General features: G+C 33.1%; 2 protein-coding genes across 4 annotated transcripts in view; both read right to left on the bottom strand.

Annotated features, from left to right (window-relative positions):
• Positions 1-298: 298 nt before the first annotated feature.
• On the bottom strand, positions 299-6991 carry LOC143222289 (solute carrier family 35 member G1-like). The gene is made up of 2 exons (XM_076448610.1): positions 6841-6991; positions 299-1522 (listed from the first exon to the last, which is right to left on the bottom strand). Exon 2 carries the CDS (start codon positions 1518-1520, stop codon positions 504-506), a length of 1017 nt encoding a protein of 338 aa, XP_076304725.1. The 5' UTR covers positions 1521-1522; positions 6841-6991; the 3' UTR covers positions 299-503.
• Positions 6992-12173: 5182 nt separating this feature from the next.
• LOC143222288 (interleukin-1 receptor-associated kinase 4-like) overlaps positions 12174-17963 on the bottom strand; it is a 31683-nt gene continuing 25893 nt past the window's right edge. For 2 of the 3 annotated variants that reach the window (XM_076448607.1, XM_076448608.1), the window contains exons 7-9: positions 17560-17812; positions 14290-14439; positions 12174-12517 (exon numbers count right to left, since the gene is read on the bottom strand). In XM_076448607.1, coding sequence (XP_076304722.1) covers positions 12482-12517; positions 14290-14439; positions 17560-17812 — 439 coding nt within the window. In that variant the 3' untranslated portion in view covers positions 12174-12481. The remainder of the gene's footprint in view (positions 12518-14289; positions 14440-17559; positions 17813-17963) is intronic. The other variant, XM_076448609.1, reaches the window with a different exon arrangement.

The following is a 17963-nucleotide window of genomic DNA, read 5'->3' as shown; positions in this document are numbered from 1 at the left end:
AATCAAATGAAAATCAACCAAAATAAAATTACAAACAATATCAAAATAATATTCATGGAAAGTTCATTAATCCAAATTTCAACACGTCTTATAGTCACTTTAATCCTTTTTCTAGGGTCATGTGTCGTTAAGAACCTTTTAACTTCCGTTATAAAATAAACAGTTTATGTGTTTCTTCGACAAATAATCTTTGGACTGAAGAGGACTCGATACAGTGTTGATGTCTGTGCCCATTTAAACTTGTTGCTGTTCTGTGATAGTGTATCTAAACTTTAATATATCTGCACTTTTATCCAACTTCTCCTCACTGTATTCCTTTATTTCAGTACTTTGATGATAATTACAATAAAACGTCAAAGATCACATATTTGAAATATTCACCTTTTACATATGGTAAAATACAATATTTCTTTTTACTGAACTTATATGTGAACCATTTTTAATCTTCTAAATAATGATAATAAAAATACAAAGGTATACGATTTTTAGTAATAACAAAAAATTCAGCGTTTCTTCCACTTTCTCCAACCGATCATCACCACACATGAACACACTAGTACTGCTCCTAACACGCTGGTCCATTCGATAGTTTCTTCGAGAAACGCCACCTGATAAATAAAAGCCATTACCACATCAATGGCACGAGCGATGGAAGCTGGCCCAGCGTCCTCCAGTTTCAAAGAGGCGGTAACAAAAAACTGGCCAATTATCCCTGTAAATCCTAACAATAAAATAAGCCAGCCATCTCTTCCGCATGCTGGGAAGGACCAGTCGTTTATGACTGTTAGGATAATTGAGTTGATAAAGATGGCAACTAATGAGAAACTCATAATTATTACAGAATAATGAGTCTTTTGAAGTTTTCGAATAAAGATGTAGGACAGAGAAACCGACAGACAGCCACAGAATGCCATGAGGGATCCCATGATTTGGTCTTTCATGGACAAGTTTCCAGTATCACCTCCAAACAGAAACGATGGTTTGGCAATCAACATCACGCCAACTATAGTAGTAATAACTGTTCCCAGCTCAAATAAGCCACATGGCTCTTTCAGAAGTATACATGCAAAGATACTCACGAAAACTGGTGCACTGAAAGAAATTGTAGAAGCATCAGCTAAAGGAATAAGTCGAAAGGAATAATATATTAAATTTACAGAAATCACGCCGGTAATCGCTCGAAAGAAAAGAAACCGACGTTCCCCGGGGATTCCAAGTAAACTCTGACGAGCATGAATAATAACAGAGCTGTATACCGCCATTTGTGACAATGACCGAAAAATAAGAAGTTCCATGGAGTTTATTCCTGGCAAGAGTGCAACTACTAAGGAACCAGTAGCGAAAAAGATTCCAGAGCATAAACCACAAAGTATCCCCAGTCCAGGTAACCGCAGGAAGCGCTGCCAACGACTCCTTTGTATGTTGGAGACGAGGAGACGGCTGGACTCGGATGATACAGTAGCCTTAACGCTGGTAGTAGCATGACCAGCTGGTCTTTGGAAAAAACGAAAAACAGTCATACCTAATGGAAAAGAAAAATGAATATTGTTTGTTATAAAGCACAAAAATATTAAAAGGTAAACCAACGGGTATTCTGTTAGTTATTTAAAATAATATCTTCCTTAAGTTTCTTTATTTTGTGAAGAAGAAAACATTTTAAAAAGTCCGAAATTAACTGATACTCCATTCACAAGATTCTGTAAATGTTCACTTTACATTTTGTTGAAATATTCATATAATATTTTTTATTATTAAATAATGTATAAATTATTTATTTCAGATTGTCACAATCTCTTTCAATTTCTTACGTGACAGCTATATATAAATATGTATAAATATACTGAAGAATATTGTTAATAACTAGGTGGTGGTTTTCAATATCTTACCAGTTTTTCCAGAAAATACGAAAGCAATAAAACCGTCTTTTTTTATATTGCGTCAAATTGTTTGTTAGATTTTGCGCAAAGCTACTTAACGATTATTTGTGCAAGCTGTACTTCATTTTGAAGTTAAAATATTTATCATCGAATAATGAATTGATCGTGACATAATAACGATCCCACAGCTAAATAGGCGAGCATTTCAGGTGTTTGAACGATCGCAGGTTCGAATCCCCGTTGCACCAAACATGCTCGCCCTTTCAGCTGTGGGGGCATTATAATGTCAATCCCACTATTCGTTGGTAAAATAGTATCCCAAGAGTTGGCTGTGGGTGGTGATGACTAGCCGTCTTCCCTTTAGTCGTACACTACGAAATTAGAGACGGCTAGCACAAACAGTCCTCGTGTGGCTTTGCGAGAAATTCAAACCAAACAAACCAGGTGTTGGAATTTATTTCGTGACCCGTATTTTGATGGTCGAGAGCTCTAATTACTAGGCTAGACCAGGACTATGTTGGGTAAAATTTTAAAAGACTGACGGAAATGGATAGAGAATATATGTGTGTTTAGAGAACCTTAACCTTTCGTTTCTAAGTCTCAGTGGTAGTTCTTTTTAAATAAATAGAAGCACACGTATTGTACTTAACGCCCCCGCTAGAACACGGATTTACAACGCTAAAATCAGGAATTCGATTCCCCTCGGTGAGCTCACCAAATAGCCCGATGTGGCTTTGCTAAAAGAAAAACACACACTCTATACTTAAATATACAATGTGCCAAAGCTTGAACTTGTAGACCCTTTATTTTCTGTGGGAAGGGGAAAAAGATTTATTTCTATTTCACCCATTTGTGTGAGATATCTGGAAAGTGTTTTAACCTGAAATAGGTTAAAAACACACGCTTTTTTGGATATCACGGATTCATCCCAAATCAACGAGTTCTAATATTCTGCACTGAAATGGACGGACTAGTGTTAACTACATTTTAAGACATCTTTACTTTATTCTGTACATTTTCTGCACAAAAATTAATAGATAACAGAACATTTAAATAAAAATACTATTTTTAATCAGGAAAAGGTTACCACTTTAGCCCCCCCCCCCCCATCTAGCCCCATGGATCTTCCCATTTGGTTTCTACAACTGAAAACAAAATGTTTGATTTAAAAATAAAAAAAGAGCAAAAACTTAGGAGCTGAATATAGATGTATAATAAACGAGGCAGCTAAATTTCTTACGCCCTTTGCTTAAGACAAATCATGTAGGCCAGTTATTCTCTCCACCCTACCCTCAGTCGGCAACCTTATATCAGGGATCGCTGTATTGGTAACAATGGTCTTAAGATAAATCCAAAATAACACCCACTAATTATTCCCACTTAAGGAGGGCTGGAAGTCAACATTAGTACACAATTCCACTATTTGTTAGTGAAAGAGTAGCCCAGATAGCCCTCGTGTAGCTTTGCGCGAAATTCAAATACTCTTAATTTCTGTTTTACCTACCACAGATCATACAGAATAAATATTGAAGGGACATTCTCTGAATGTTTCACTCGAGAAGCTGGTGTCCCTCAAGAAGGGGTAGTTAGCCCTATCCTATTCATTATGTACTTGAATAATATACCCCTAAAATATCCAAATAATGGGGGGCCCGGCATGGCCAAGCGTGTTAAGGCGTGCGACTCGTAATCTGAGGGTCGCGGGTTCGCATCCCCGTCGCGTCAAATATGCTCGCCCTTTCGGCCGTGGGGGTGTTATAATGTGACGGTCAATCCCACTATTCGTTGGTAAAAGAGTAGGCCTAGAGTTGGCGGTGGGTGGTGATGACTAGCTACCTTCCCTCTATTCTTACACTGCTAAATTAGGGACGGTTAGCTTTGTGCGAATTTCAAAAATAAACAAACAAACAAACAAATCCAAATAATGGATACTCATCCCAGTTCACAGACGATGTAGCAATCTGGAAAAATGCACCAGCACCAGCAGCCACAAACATTCAAACCACAATTAAATGGAATAAGTGAATATTGCCAAAAATACAGAATCAAAATAAACACAACTAGTAGTATTCACAAAATTAACTAAAAGCACAACCACAGATCTACATAAATAGTGAACAACACCAAATTGATACATCAGCAAAATTCCTAGGGCTTACGTTTGATTCAAAACTAACCTGGGTAAAACAAAAATTTGACGAAGAACAAAGTATGCTAGGAGTCTAACTGGCAAAAACAGTGGAGCTACGGCAGACAACATTATGAACATATATAAAACATACATTAGACCTGTCATTGACTATGCAGCTCCTGCATGGATTAATGTAAGCAAAAAACTACTGCAAACAAAACTACAAACAATAAAATACATTAATCACAACAGCTTATAAAGTACCTAGAACAACATCTTCCGAAACAATAGCAGATTGACTCCTACATTGTAAAATAAATTAGTTTAATAAAAATTGGAGAAAAGATGAACCAGAGAACGAACTTGACAGGTATTGCTTACATCATGATGATAGACCTAAACACCTTTCCCCAATGAATATATACCTTCTAAATAAAAATAAACATGTAAAAAATAATAATAAAAGGCCACCTATTAACTAGACTCCACATTAGTTTAGAGATTAATTACAAAACATTGAAAGGGTTTTTATGTAAACGTTTTCTAGTTAATATCTAACTGATGAAAGTGCAAATAATCTATGGAACTATGAGAGAAATGTTTTATTTGCATCAGTGTATGTATAGATCGTGCATGGACATTGCCCTGAAAGGGATCCTCGTGCACCATATATAAACACGCTAGACTGTTGAAAGAAAAACAAAAAAACAACCAAAATCTGATGGAAGGAGGAAGAGGTTAAAGAAACCTGACCCTCCTGGGTAGACAAACATCAATACTCAAACACACATATAGAGAGAGACTTAGCCTAGAAAGAGAATAACACAGTATACTGAAACAAATGTATTGATTACAACGTTAATGGATATTTGATAATAATAGATCAACTGACTACCCGCAGACGTACAATATTCAAACCTCAGCTCAGCACATCTGGTAACCTTTACCAAATTATTATGCTTTGTTCACTCATTTAACACATACGACTGCGTTCATAGCAACATAATATAATGAAAACATGCATAATGTGCTTGCTGCTAGTTTCAGCGAACGTCACTTGACATCTCATAACATAAAATACTTGTAGCTCGTGACAGGGGTTTTAAATTAATTATTTACGAAATACATGCATACGTATACTAGATGTATTTTTGTATGGTTCCTTAAAATGTTCTGAAGAATAAATAAAACAAAAATTAAGAGTAACAAATATTTTTATTTCTTGCTTTATAAGTATATATTTCAAAATTTGTTGTAGTCTACTGAGTCCATGCACACGTTTCACTGACGTCACGACAGAACATATTGAAATAGTAAACGTCCCTTTGTGACGCCATTTTCAGGTGACATTCGGTCCCCTTTCGAGAAAATAAAGTGCCCATTGCTAGTAACAACGATACTGAGTTAACTAAGCTCTTGACATATATATACATATATGGTAGTCGTTACAAGTAACAAAGGTTTTGAGTTGGCTATTAATAACGAATCATCTTTCCCTCTGTGTGTGTTAGCACCCATCATTCAGAATCAGCTCGTTTCATTTCTATAATTCTTGATATAATAACTGAAAACTATCCGATGGTATACATGCCTTGAATTCTAAAGACATGAAAACTTCATCAGTTGAATGAGCCAGTTATTATCTTTCACAAATCAAAGTATGTAAAGAGAATCTAATGAGGTCATTAGGGATTAATAAAAGAAGGAAGTGTTTGGTTTGTTCTTTGAATTTCGCACAAAGCTATACGAAGGCTGTCTGCACTAGCTATCCCTCATTTAGTAGTGTAAGACAAGAGAGAAGACAGCTAGTTATCACCACCCACCTCCAACTCTTGGATTGCTCTTTTACCAACAATTAATTATCACATTATACCGCCCCACAACTGAAAGGGGGAGCATGTTTGGTGTGACAGGGATTCGATTCCGCGACCCTCGGATTACCAGTCGAGTACCTTAAGCACCTGGCCATGCCGGGCCAGATGGGAAGGAAGACAACATTATCTAACACTGTCCTTTACACATATTTTGTTTCCTTAATGGGAACACTCATATAATACATATATAATACTCGTTGCTGGTAACACTGTATTGAACTATTATCATGAAACGTCTACTCTCCTGCATCTACAATACCGGGTCAAAATTAAGGGCTACATACAGATAGCCCTTGTGTGTCTTTAGGCAGAATTCTGAAACAAACTCTTATATTTAAGTGTAAAACATGATATTGTGTAAATTTTCAGTAGTTTTTAGACGCACTATGTTGAAATACTGCCCTATTTGCAAAGTTAGATTACTTTTGGAATTGATGTTTGGAAATAAAAGTTTAATTTGATGAAATGAATATCTCTAAAACTCCCAAAATATCTCTTACAGTAGAACATGTATTACGTTTTCAGTAAAAATGTTTTCCTTAGTTTTGACTTATATGACTTTACACGTTTATTTTTCTTGAAATGTTGTAGAAGGCAAAAAATCATCGTTTCCAAAATATATCGAACTGATCTCCTATCAGATAAAATCACAATCCTCCTTTCGTAAGCCTTCAAAATTCCTTTGTTAATAAGGATTCTGTAACAGTTTAGGTTTAGTGTGCATGATGTATACTTTTATATAGACGATAGTTAAACGTTTCTTTAGAAACCCACAGTGCACGGTGATGTTTATCAAGTGACGTGTAACTACTTACGTACGCCTTACACCCAACACTTAACTAAAATGGGATCTTGTATTTAAAATAATATATCATTTTTACACCACATCTGAATCTTAGGATTTAAAACGAATATTTTACCTAACAATCATAGTAACATATTGCACTAGGATACTTACTCAAGTCCGAATTATTTGCTGGTAGTTGATTTACGAACCTACGAGGCACATTCTTATTGTCATGATCCTAGGGGAGAGCAACTTAAGTGAACTTTAACACCGGCGTCTAAAACGAAGCAAGGAGCTCGAAATCTTACAAGGAGATAACAAGACTGTTATGATGTCTGGTTTTGTTCTTGGGGAAAAAAACATGGTATTCTACTCGAGATAAAACAAAAACGTTTGATGCGAGTTTTATCAAATTTCATATAGATTAAAGTGTTGATTTATTTGTCATAGTGCAATTAATAATCACAAATTTTAAACAGAATTAAGGTATTTGTATGTTGATACCAATGTTGTGAACTATGAACTAATTAGATTCGAAAACGAATCATTTCATACAGATAAGGAAAACGTGTCTCTTGATAAGAATCCTGAAAATGTAAGATATGAATGTAATAATCAATACAGATAGATCAAGAATCAACCTCAGCTTCAAAAGATTGCCCCAGAATATCCCAGTAGCTCAAAAATCTGAAGTCTTACAATGCTAAAAGTCGGGTTTCGATACCTGTGGTAAATCGAAAAGGTTAATTCAATGTGTACCTTGGTGTTTAACAATAAAACAAACAAACACATTTCTGGGAACATAGTATATATGGATCTCTCAGTGACATAGGATCAAAGTGTGTTCTTACTCCAGTTGCAAGTACTTCTAAAAACATATTAGTCTTAACAGTATGTCATCAGAGAACTCTAGTGTCAAACTGTATGTACTGTTCCACTTCACTGAAGTTACTCAGTGGATTCATTTATATACACAGTGTAACTGGGTGGAGCCCACTGTTCTGCACTTTTAGCAACTGGTTACGACGACTAAACGTAAGTAATTTGCCATTCAACAAAATCTAAGTTTTTCGACAAAACTTACCTAAAACATCTGTACATAACTTCAAGTGCCCTCGTTGATTGGCGATAAAGTTACAGACGTTTGAGGCAAAAACTCCGAGTTTCGTTTCCCAGCAGGTGTGTGATAGCAGTAAGTTTACAGCCTACAACGCTAATACCGAGATTCAATTCCACGCGGTGGACAAAACAAATAGCCAAATGTAACTTTGCTAAAAAATGACCAACCAAACAGCGGTGGAGAGAATACAGATAGACCAATGAGTATCTTTGCTTTAAAAATCAGGACTAACAACAAATTAATTGAACAGACAAACATAGAACAACGATAATTACTTTAAAACTTTCACAAAAAAATCTAAACAAAAAAAGACTTTACACATTACCAAACTACTGTATTGCTCTTAATGACGTCCCATCCAACAGGAATCTGCCCTTAATTCTAGGCTTCAAAATGTCATAACCTGACTAGAATGTCCGTGGCTTAACTTGATGAACTTCATCCAACAGAAATCTCTTCATAATTCTGGACTTCAAAAATGCATGTCATAAAGGATCGTTTGTTAATAACAAAGCTACTATGGCTACCTATTATTTTATATAACTGCCAGGCCAACAAACTGGAAGTTCTTCAATATCCCTATATTTATTGTTAACTAGCTAGTTTCCATAGCAATTATAGTTTTAAGACTCATGTCCTCTACTATTTCAATGGTTTGTGTGGCCAACAAACTGAATGATTTTCAATGTTCCTACTGCTGTTGTAAACCAGCTACACTCTGTAACAATTACCTCTTTGGGATTCCTGTTTCAGTGGTTTGCCAAACCAACAAACTGAATGATCTTTAATACCCCTATTGCTATTGTTAACTAGCTACTTCTTCAGGTTTTGTATTATCTCCTGCTTCAATGGTTTGCCAAGCCAATAAACTGAATGATTTTCAATATCCTCATTACTTTTGTTAACTAGCTTTACTCCATAACAATTACATTTTTGGGATTCCTATGATATCCTGTTTCAATGGTGTGCCAGACCAACAAACTGAATGTTCATCAATATCCCTATTACTGTTTTTAATTGCTCTTCTTCACAGTTGAAAGGGCATTCATGTTCAGTGACAGGTTTTGATTCTACAACCTGTAGGTTGTTAGTGGATACTAATCTACATATCATGATATCCAGTTGCTTTTAAAGAAAATAATTATACTGCCTTAGTATGGTTTGGTGTCTTATTTGTCCTATGTTTGGACATATCAGTCATAAAAACTGAAAACTAGCCATATCAAACTTTTTTTTATGAGACTTTCTGGCAAAATTGAAAAATTATGTTGTCATCCTAGTTTTTATATCACACATGTATGTGTATAAAGAAATGAGAATTAAACATTTATTGGAGAGGCAAAACTACAGTATTTACAAGCATGAACCATAACAAAATGTTAGCAATTGGATATAACCACATAATGTAGCTATTATGGATAGAGAATATATGAATGTGTCAGATCTTCCTCAAGAAATGAAAACCAAGATGCCATTCTGCAAAAGGAGTGTAACTAGCATATTTCATTGAAATAAAATTTTTCAAGGATTGCAGTAAGTCTGTTTGGTGTTGAAAGCTCCTGGATACAGTAATTACTAAATCCCTGATTTCTTTAACCCACACAGAAATCAGAAAGGAAAGTTGACAGGGTGACATGTTTCCTGATACAGATGCTGATGATAATGGTTGAGAAAATTAATTTAACGATAGTGCAAACCTACTGCTTCAATAACATAAAACAAACCAAGAGCAAATACAATATATATTATATACATTATTACCTCCATCTCATTTTCTTGATTATGTTATCAGTTCTCAGCCTATTATAATGTTAAGAGAATTTATCAATTTTAAAAAATGTATTAATGGATACAATACATTAGATAGTTTAGGTTTCTGTGGTTCAGTAAGACAACTGGAACCACTTTAAACAACAATGCTTCTAGTGGATATTCAAGAGCTCAATTTTATCATGTATACATCTAATATTTAAAAATATAGAAATTAAACTTAAATGAATATGTATTATTCCATATTCCAATATACTTTTCTTTTTGGAAGGAGGATCATAGGAAATTAACACCCCCAGCTTTCAACTTTCTCCAAATTAGTCTTATTTCATGAGACAAACTTCTAGAACTATTTTAGGAAAATATATTTTGTTAACACAAAAGTTTAAGTAATTTGTTTTGTTTTGAATTTTTGTGCAAAGTTGCACAAGGGCTATCTGCACTAGCAGTCCCTATTTTTGGAAGTGACAGACTAGAGAGAAGGCAGCTAGTCATCATCACTCACTGTCAACATTAAGGCTACTCTTTTACCAATGAATAGTGTGATTGACCATCACTGTACAATGTTCCCCATGGCTGAAATGGTGAGCATGTATGGTGTGAGGGGGATTTCAACCTGTGACCCACAGATTACAAGTCAAGCACCCTAGCTACCTGGCCATGCTGGGTTCAAGTAGTTTATTTCATATATAAATATGTCACATGCCTAGATGGCTTATGTAATTTTTTATTAGAATCTATAAAGTCTGTTATTAGGATCACAAAATGCACAAACTAACTGGATTTTATGGACAAATGTTCAGTTACCATAACTAAGAAATCAATTATCATTATTTCTTATGATCTAAGTATAGGATCTGGCCATATTAATGCAAAAGAAATGCAGGCATAAACTTTATTTCAGTATAATTTCCAAAAACTTTCATGATAGGACCATTTACAGCTCTTATTTCAGCTTGGCCTTTATATTTCAGTTTTAAAGGCAAGAAAAGCCAAAGTCATATATGTTATTTGAGAAAGGAGAATTTTTAAAAATAAAATGCTTTAACAATCAGTTGAGCAAATTAAATAAAACTTAAGGTGTCAATATAAGATGATGTTCTTGGATGTATCAAAAAAACTACAAAAAAAAAAAAACGGTTTCATCTAAGTACCCATAAATGTAATCTTAGCCTAAGTAATGTATTTTTAACAACCTGAAAGCTGTTTTAAGAATTTGTTGGTAGCTTTATACTTTAAAACTACATTTTTCCAATTCCAGAATAACTATTTCTACATCTGAAAGGAAATAATCATTCTCTGCAATACCTTCTCTGCTACAAAATATTTTGAAGTTTTAAATGTAAGATTTAATGAAACTGAAAGATTCTTTCCATATTTTATATGAAAATGTAAAAAATTATTTCTATTTTCAAAAAAATATTTTGTAGCTTAGAATGGTTGTACAACTCATTAAGTTTTTGTATTCATTAAATAGTTTCAAAGTTTAAAAATAAGATTATACAACAGTGTGAAAGATTGTTTAACTTTGTAAGTCAGAAAATATTCCAAGAGATCCTTCAACTGTATCATCTCTTAATGTTAGTTCCACCCAATACATTAAAAGATGAAAAATAATGCATTTAAAGAGGGTTAAATGTACAATACTGTTATGAAAACCATCAAAGTTTCAGATTACTTTAATAAGCTTTAGCTATAATAATTGATGGCCTTGCTATTAAATGTATAAACAAAAGTTCAAAACCTTAAAAAGTTTATTAATATATTTCAGTTTCCATTACTGGATACTTATCAAGTAATGTTTAAAGAACTTAGATGCATGTACCAGTAATCACAAAATACATCATTTTCTATGACTTCTTTTCCAACCAATAACAGCTTTCAGCCATCTGTGTCATTGAGCAACAGGTGGCACTCAATACATTTAGCAGAGAGTTTGTAAACAAAGCAGATTTTGAAAACTTTTCTATTCATCCAGGATAAATCAGCTAGAACTTACTGAGCTTCAGGTAAAATTACAATTAAACAATTTTCAACACTGTAAAATTTCAGCCTGTAGATTGTATCTAATTTTATTTTTAAAACCAAATTAGTCAAATATTAATAAATTGAAACTATTTCTTCTTTGGATTTTCAATGTTATATTTATTTTAAAGTATAGTAAACAGTATAAAACAGTACAAAAATATTTCTTATAAAATCTAAGTTTGATAAGTTAAACAGAACTGTATAAAAAATTATTTCTGTTAATGGTAGGTACAAAACTCAAGGGATTGTTTGAAATTTCTGATGGTTTCTCATAGATATGTGTAAATACAGATAACCATTTTCAGATCAACTGTCTTGATGTAACCTGAAAAAAACAGATTGTGAGAAAGACTGTTGAGAATAAACTATTAAGAAGTATGATCCAACACATTACCTGCTCTTCTACATGAACAGTATATACAGTTGGAAGAATGTGAACTTTAATATATTTGAAATAAGTTTTAAAAAATTGGCTCTCTTATGGTGTGGTAATTAATTCATCATAATAGTGCCTTTATGACTACTGATTATATCACGAAATTATAGTAACACCACAGGTAAAGTACTAAATAAAAAATAATAATCATTAAAAAGCAGAGACACAATTTATTAGATAATTGCTATACATAAAAAAGATATAAAAATACATTATACAAACTAAGAATGTTATCATGAATACAGAAAAAGTAATTTAGGTAATAAAAAAAAGCATATTTAGCCACTTTCAATTCACGTAGTCTTAATTACTGATGAAAAATGCACCACAGTTACATGTTACAGTTAATAAGAAACCTGATCTGATACATGGAAAAACTGCAAACTAGTTTTGAGTAATGTCACCAGTAACTCTTTCAGTGTGTACTAAATTCTTGGACAGTCAAATATGTTGTCAATTTATTGTTTTATCAGTTCCTCAAGCTCATGAAGTACCTACAAAAGATAAAAAAATAATAACTATACAAAGACATTTAGTTTCAATTTTCTATTTATGTTATTTTGGTATTCTTTATCATCATAATAATCTTCAGAAAATGTGTAAAAGGCAGTATAGCAATAGTAAAACTAAAAGGATTTTCAGAATTGCATGTTTTTGATATGATAAAAAGACAAGAGAGATTCAAAATTTTTAGTGAAAAAGGTTAAATATTAATTACATAGAAAAATAAGTAGTGTAGGATCAGAATAATCATCAAATGACATTCACAGGTTCCAAGAATATTTTCAGGGATGAATAAATAAGTTTTTCTTTATGGTATCCATCCTAGGATTAATTTCTTCAACAATACATCAACAAAACTAATATCTTATCTTTTTTCATACATTAGTTAAGCTCTAATACAAGATTTTAATGACTCTTTGTTAGTATATTTATTAAAAATTCCAATGATTACCCTGTAAACAAAACATCTTTCATAATGTATTAAAAATGTTAAAATCTTATTCATTCTCAGCTTCTGATTAAAATGTTGTTAATTTGTTAGATATTTTATTAGATAACAGAAAAATATGTAAAATATGTTTTTAGAATGTGCTCGATGAGATCTGTTCAAATATGATCTCAAATCCTAATTTTAACACTGACTTTTGTATACACCTGAACTTTTCATCATTTCAGTTACATTTTCTCATAAAATGTGTTGTTTAACTACTGTAATTTCTTAGATTTTTCTATTCCAATCAGCCTACAAAATGATGAAACAAGTTTCTCTGCAATACCTGAAACTCAAAATAACACAAACCAGTTTCACAAGTTAATATTTAGTTGGCATTCCCTTGGATTTTAGTACTGCTTCATGTTGATGCAATATGCTTTCAGTGAGTTTGTGCAGATATTCCTAAGTGATTGACTGACATCCTTCTTTTAGTACTTCAAAAAGTTCATCTTCCATATCTGGCTTGTGATCTTTTATTAATTCATTTAACTCAGTCCCCAAAAATTTTCAGTTGGATTGACATCAGATGACTGACCTGGACAATCCATAACATCCATTCTCTTATTTATAAGATATCTCTTAATGACTCCACAACTGCAGAGAAATTTGCTTGATCATTCTGCTTTGGTTTGCTTTGAATTTCATGTAAAGATAATAATAAGGTTAACAGTGGTAATATTAACACACAAGGTGGTTTGATATTATCTGTTATGTTCGAAGTATGATAGGTTTGTTTTGTTTCTTGAATTTCATGCAAACCTACAAGAGGACTATCTGTACTAGACACCCCTAATTTAGCAGCACAAGAACAGAAAGAAGGTAGCTAGTCATCACCATCCACTGCCAACTCTTAGGCTACTCTTACTAAAAAATTGACCATTACATTATAATGCTCCAACAACTGAAAAGATGAGCATGTTTAGTGGGACAGGGATTCAAATCCTCAACTTGTAGATTATGAGTCAAGTGACCTAACCACCTGGCCATTCCAGGTTGAGGATGACTTCTAGTGACAAGGTAAAATGTTAATCATACCCATTTTTCCCATATCCATTTGATTGAAGATGGTATGCCACAATTTAAGTCTTTCTCATCAAAGATCACTTTCTGTATATGTTCCTAATTGTATAGTTTCTTCATAAACTTTCAAATATTCCATAATATTGTTTCAGCTTCCCTTGGAACTTTATAGCTGTGGGTGATCTCCTTATTTTAACTAATGAACATAATGCCATCAAGTAGTCAGTACTGTTATTAAGCTATAATTACCTCAACCATTGTTGGTCTGTCTTTCTTTCTGTCTCTACAACACTTTAATGCCAGGTCAAACATTTCTTTTCCAACTTGTTTGTTAGTTTCACCAGCTTTGATGTCTAATAAAGTTGTAAGTTCTTCTTCAAAGTTCTGAATATGTGTTAGCTAAGAACAGGTACAAAAACAAATCAAAAGTAATGACTAGAAAGCAACATGCAATGAAAATGCAAGTTTATTTTTAATATATACAAATGTATAAATATCCTTATAAAAGTGCATGTGTGTGTGAATATTTATCACTAGAGTTACCAGTGTGGTCCATACTTGTTTTTCATGCACACTTCCTTAAGCACATAAAGAAACATCCTTTCACCTACACTAATTGATAACCTAACATTTAACTGCCTTCTACAGTCTTGCAACTGTTTACACTCTTGTCTCTAAGACGTGTGCCCAGCAAAGGTCAGTTGCAAACTCTTTGTTAACCTGAAGATGAGCTAAGAAGGTCAAAACATTATTCTCTGCTTTATTTTGTTAAAAGTGTTAATAACCATACCAGCCATCCTGCGATACAGGTAACCTTTGTCCTAGCTGTTTAGTACATGATTGTTTGTACCATTTAGAAGGCTCAAAATGTATAAAAATAACAAATATAGAACTAAGGTACTTTTGAAAGTTTTTGTCAAGTTTCATGTCATTTGATTCAACAGTTTATTATTATTATTTCAAGTTCAGAGTTAACTTTCATTATCATTAAGTGGCAATACATTACAAAGATAGGGCTAAAACTGATGGTCAAGTAGGCATTCTACAGCAATAATACATTTCTGACTCTACTGAATAGCGTATAAATTATGTTAAATTCAACCTCTGGAAAACTATGCAATAAATCCCTACAGAAAACATGTGCTTATGAAATGTTACTGTACTTTGCATTCTTGAAGTTGACTATTTTTGTTGAGTTTCTTAACTACTTTATTGAGGGTGCACTGACATGGTTACCGTTTTTATTCGTTTATAAGACGATTCGCTTATAAGACGGGTCCCAACTTCACCTGAGAGATTGTCGATATTCTGTTTAGACTCGTTTATAAGACGAAGGAAGGAAAGCAGGTAACGAGAGAAAAGTGAAAAAATGGAAATTAATAGAAACCTAATTTTGGGTTTCGTATACGATATTTCGATTTCAGATTAGAAGGAGAAAAATAGAAGAGATAGAAAAGTGAAAATAAATGAATAAATCCAAACTCTGTGTTCAAGCGTTTAATGGAATTTCATCAACTATTTTATTTACTGTATGATAAATATTCATATTTAAAACACATAACAAAGAACAATCTAACGCACAAAACTTATCACAACATATTTCAGTATCAAAGTACGTTTATGCTAACTTTTAAACCACATTTCTTCAAAGTATTAAAAGAGTTTACGCAAACTGCACTTTAATAGAACACAGCAAATCAGTATGCAAGTTATGAAATTCAAAAGCCTTCAAATTATTCGTTGTCGCTATCTCCAAACAGTTCATAAAACTGCTCCTCGGACAATCCATCATTGTAGAGGTCACATTCCTCCGTGTTCTCCTCCTGCTCTACGTCATCTCTGCCGAGCGAAACTCACTGAAAGTTCATCATCCTCACTGCCGCCAATGGAATTCAAATTATGCATTTGAGGAACGATCTGATAAACTGAGTGAACTAAATTTATTTTCTATGTCTGTAGACCTCGCCTATAAGACGGGCCCCCCAATTTGAGCCCGAAATCTCGAGGAAAAATCCCCATCTTATAAGCGAGTAAACACGGTACTACATTATAACAACACCTCCTTTCCCTCCTTCTTAACCAAATATGTATTGTCTTTCTACTCAGATTTATGACTGAAACCCTAATACAAGAAAACATGAGGTAAGCATTTTCTTAACAAGAAATAGTTGAGAAAAAAAAAGTGTGTGCATGTGTTTGCCCCCTATGCTCTGTGAATGACCATTCAATTTTTAACAATGCAAGAACATTACTAAATAATTATTTAAAGTTCAACCTACATGTAAATGTATTGTCATGAGGATAAAGAGCATATTAACACATAATGCACATTTCCATGGTACAATTTGTTCTCTGGAAAAAAAAAAAAAAAAAGACCAAACTATTTTGCAGTGACTCTCTCACAGCATAATGAAATTAAATCTGGGGTTTCCTGAACCTACTAAAATTCTACCAATATTCTATAAGAAAGATATGAGATAATGGAGGCAAACCCCATCAAAGAGTTTCCTGATGAGAAACAAATAACAATCAAGACCAGTCAAATGAAACAGAAAAAGAGGAAACAGAAAGCAGCTGAAAAAGTGTTTTATTATAAATTCTGGACTTCTTCAAAGATCAACACAAGTGTCCATCCCAAAAGAAAACAACAAAATCATAAAAGAACTGTATTTTTTCGCATTTATTTTCATAAAAGAAAGAAGGAAAGAAGACCAAGAATGTAAAGAGAAAAATGTGCAATTTTCAAACAATCATAAAATTTGAATATTTATGCACAAAAAACGTTTTTCAAAGTTCCATTTTAGCACCAAATGCCTTATTTCAGTGTTCATATTCCACAAAAATCAGCAATATATTGGAACATTTTGCCATCTTGAGGTAAGCATTAGGTGTTAAGAGTGAAAAATAACACAATGATACTTTTTATCATAATGTTTGAAAATCGAAGCTTTAAATTTATAAGTAGTCAGCCAAAAAAATCCCACTTTGTGAATCATCTTAAAAGTATAAAGGTTATTTAGTTCCTATGTGTACAGGAGCTTAAAAAACTCACAGAAAATGAGTAAAACAAGCAAGCAAGTAGAATGTTGTTGTAATAATGTTAAAAGTTCTTATTGTTAATTTTTTAAAACACATTTAAAACTTGTTATTTAATCTTATGTCACATCATTAGAAAGGTTTTACAATGTATAATACAAAAACTTTTTAGGTTTATTTAATGATGTGAAATGTATTCAATTTCACCACACCCTAAAGTAATGTACTATGCAGAAGGTCATCCTCAATACTGGCTATAAATTGTTGACTGAATTACAGTAACATTTTTAACTATTTCATCATCAGTAAGGAAACCCAAAAGAAACATTCAATTACAATAAGTTGTTTTTCTTATTAAATATCACAAATAACAAACAGCTGAAACCTATTCACATAAAGCCTACAAGTAGGAAACTGACATATCAGTTATATATTGTACATCATATGTCAACTTACATTAGAATTCTCTGAATTGTTACTCACCAGATCTCTCTCCTCTCGAGTATTATCTATTGGTAGCAACCCAGTAAGAAGTTCGAGAAGCACTATACCAAAGCTGAAAGTGTCAAGTTTTATAGATACATCACCTCTCATGGCTTCAGGTGCCATATAACAGCTGGTTCCTTTCATAGTGTTTGTTACAACAACTGTTGTTCTTTCACCACTGCTACCAATTCTGACAAGACCAAAGTCTCCAACCCTGGGATTCATTTGTTCATCCAAAAGAATATTGGCACTAAAAATATAGTTGTCATCTAAAAATCAAGATTTTTTGTGCAACAAAATTACTGAAAAATGTGTTTTTCATAGATACTTCTGTCCCCTCACATGATTAGCTTTTTCTTATATTGTGCTGCCCTCTACATATGCATTTTTTTTTTTAATTG

The sequence above is a fragment of the Tachypleus tridentatus genome, chromosome 8 (genome assembly GCF_004210375.1).
Source record: "Tachypleus tridentatus isolate NWPU-2018 chromosome 8, ASM421037v1, whole genome shotgun sequence".
NCBI classification, from domain to species: domain Eukaryota; kingdom Metazoa; phylum Arthropoda; class Merostomata; order Xiphosura; family Limulidae; genus Tachypleus; species Tachypleus tridentatus.
This window is presented reverse-complemented; position numbering and strand designations above follow the sequence as displayed.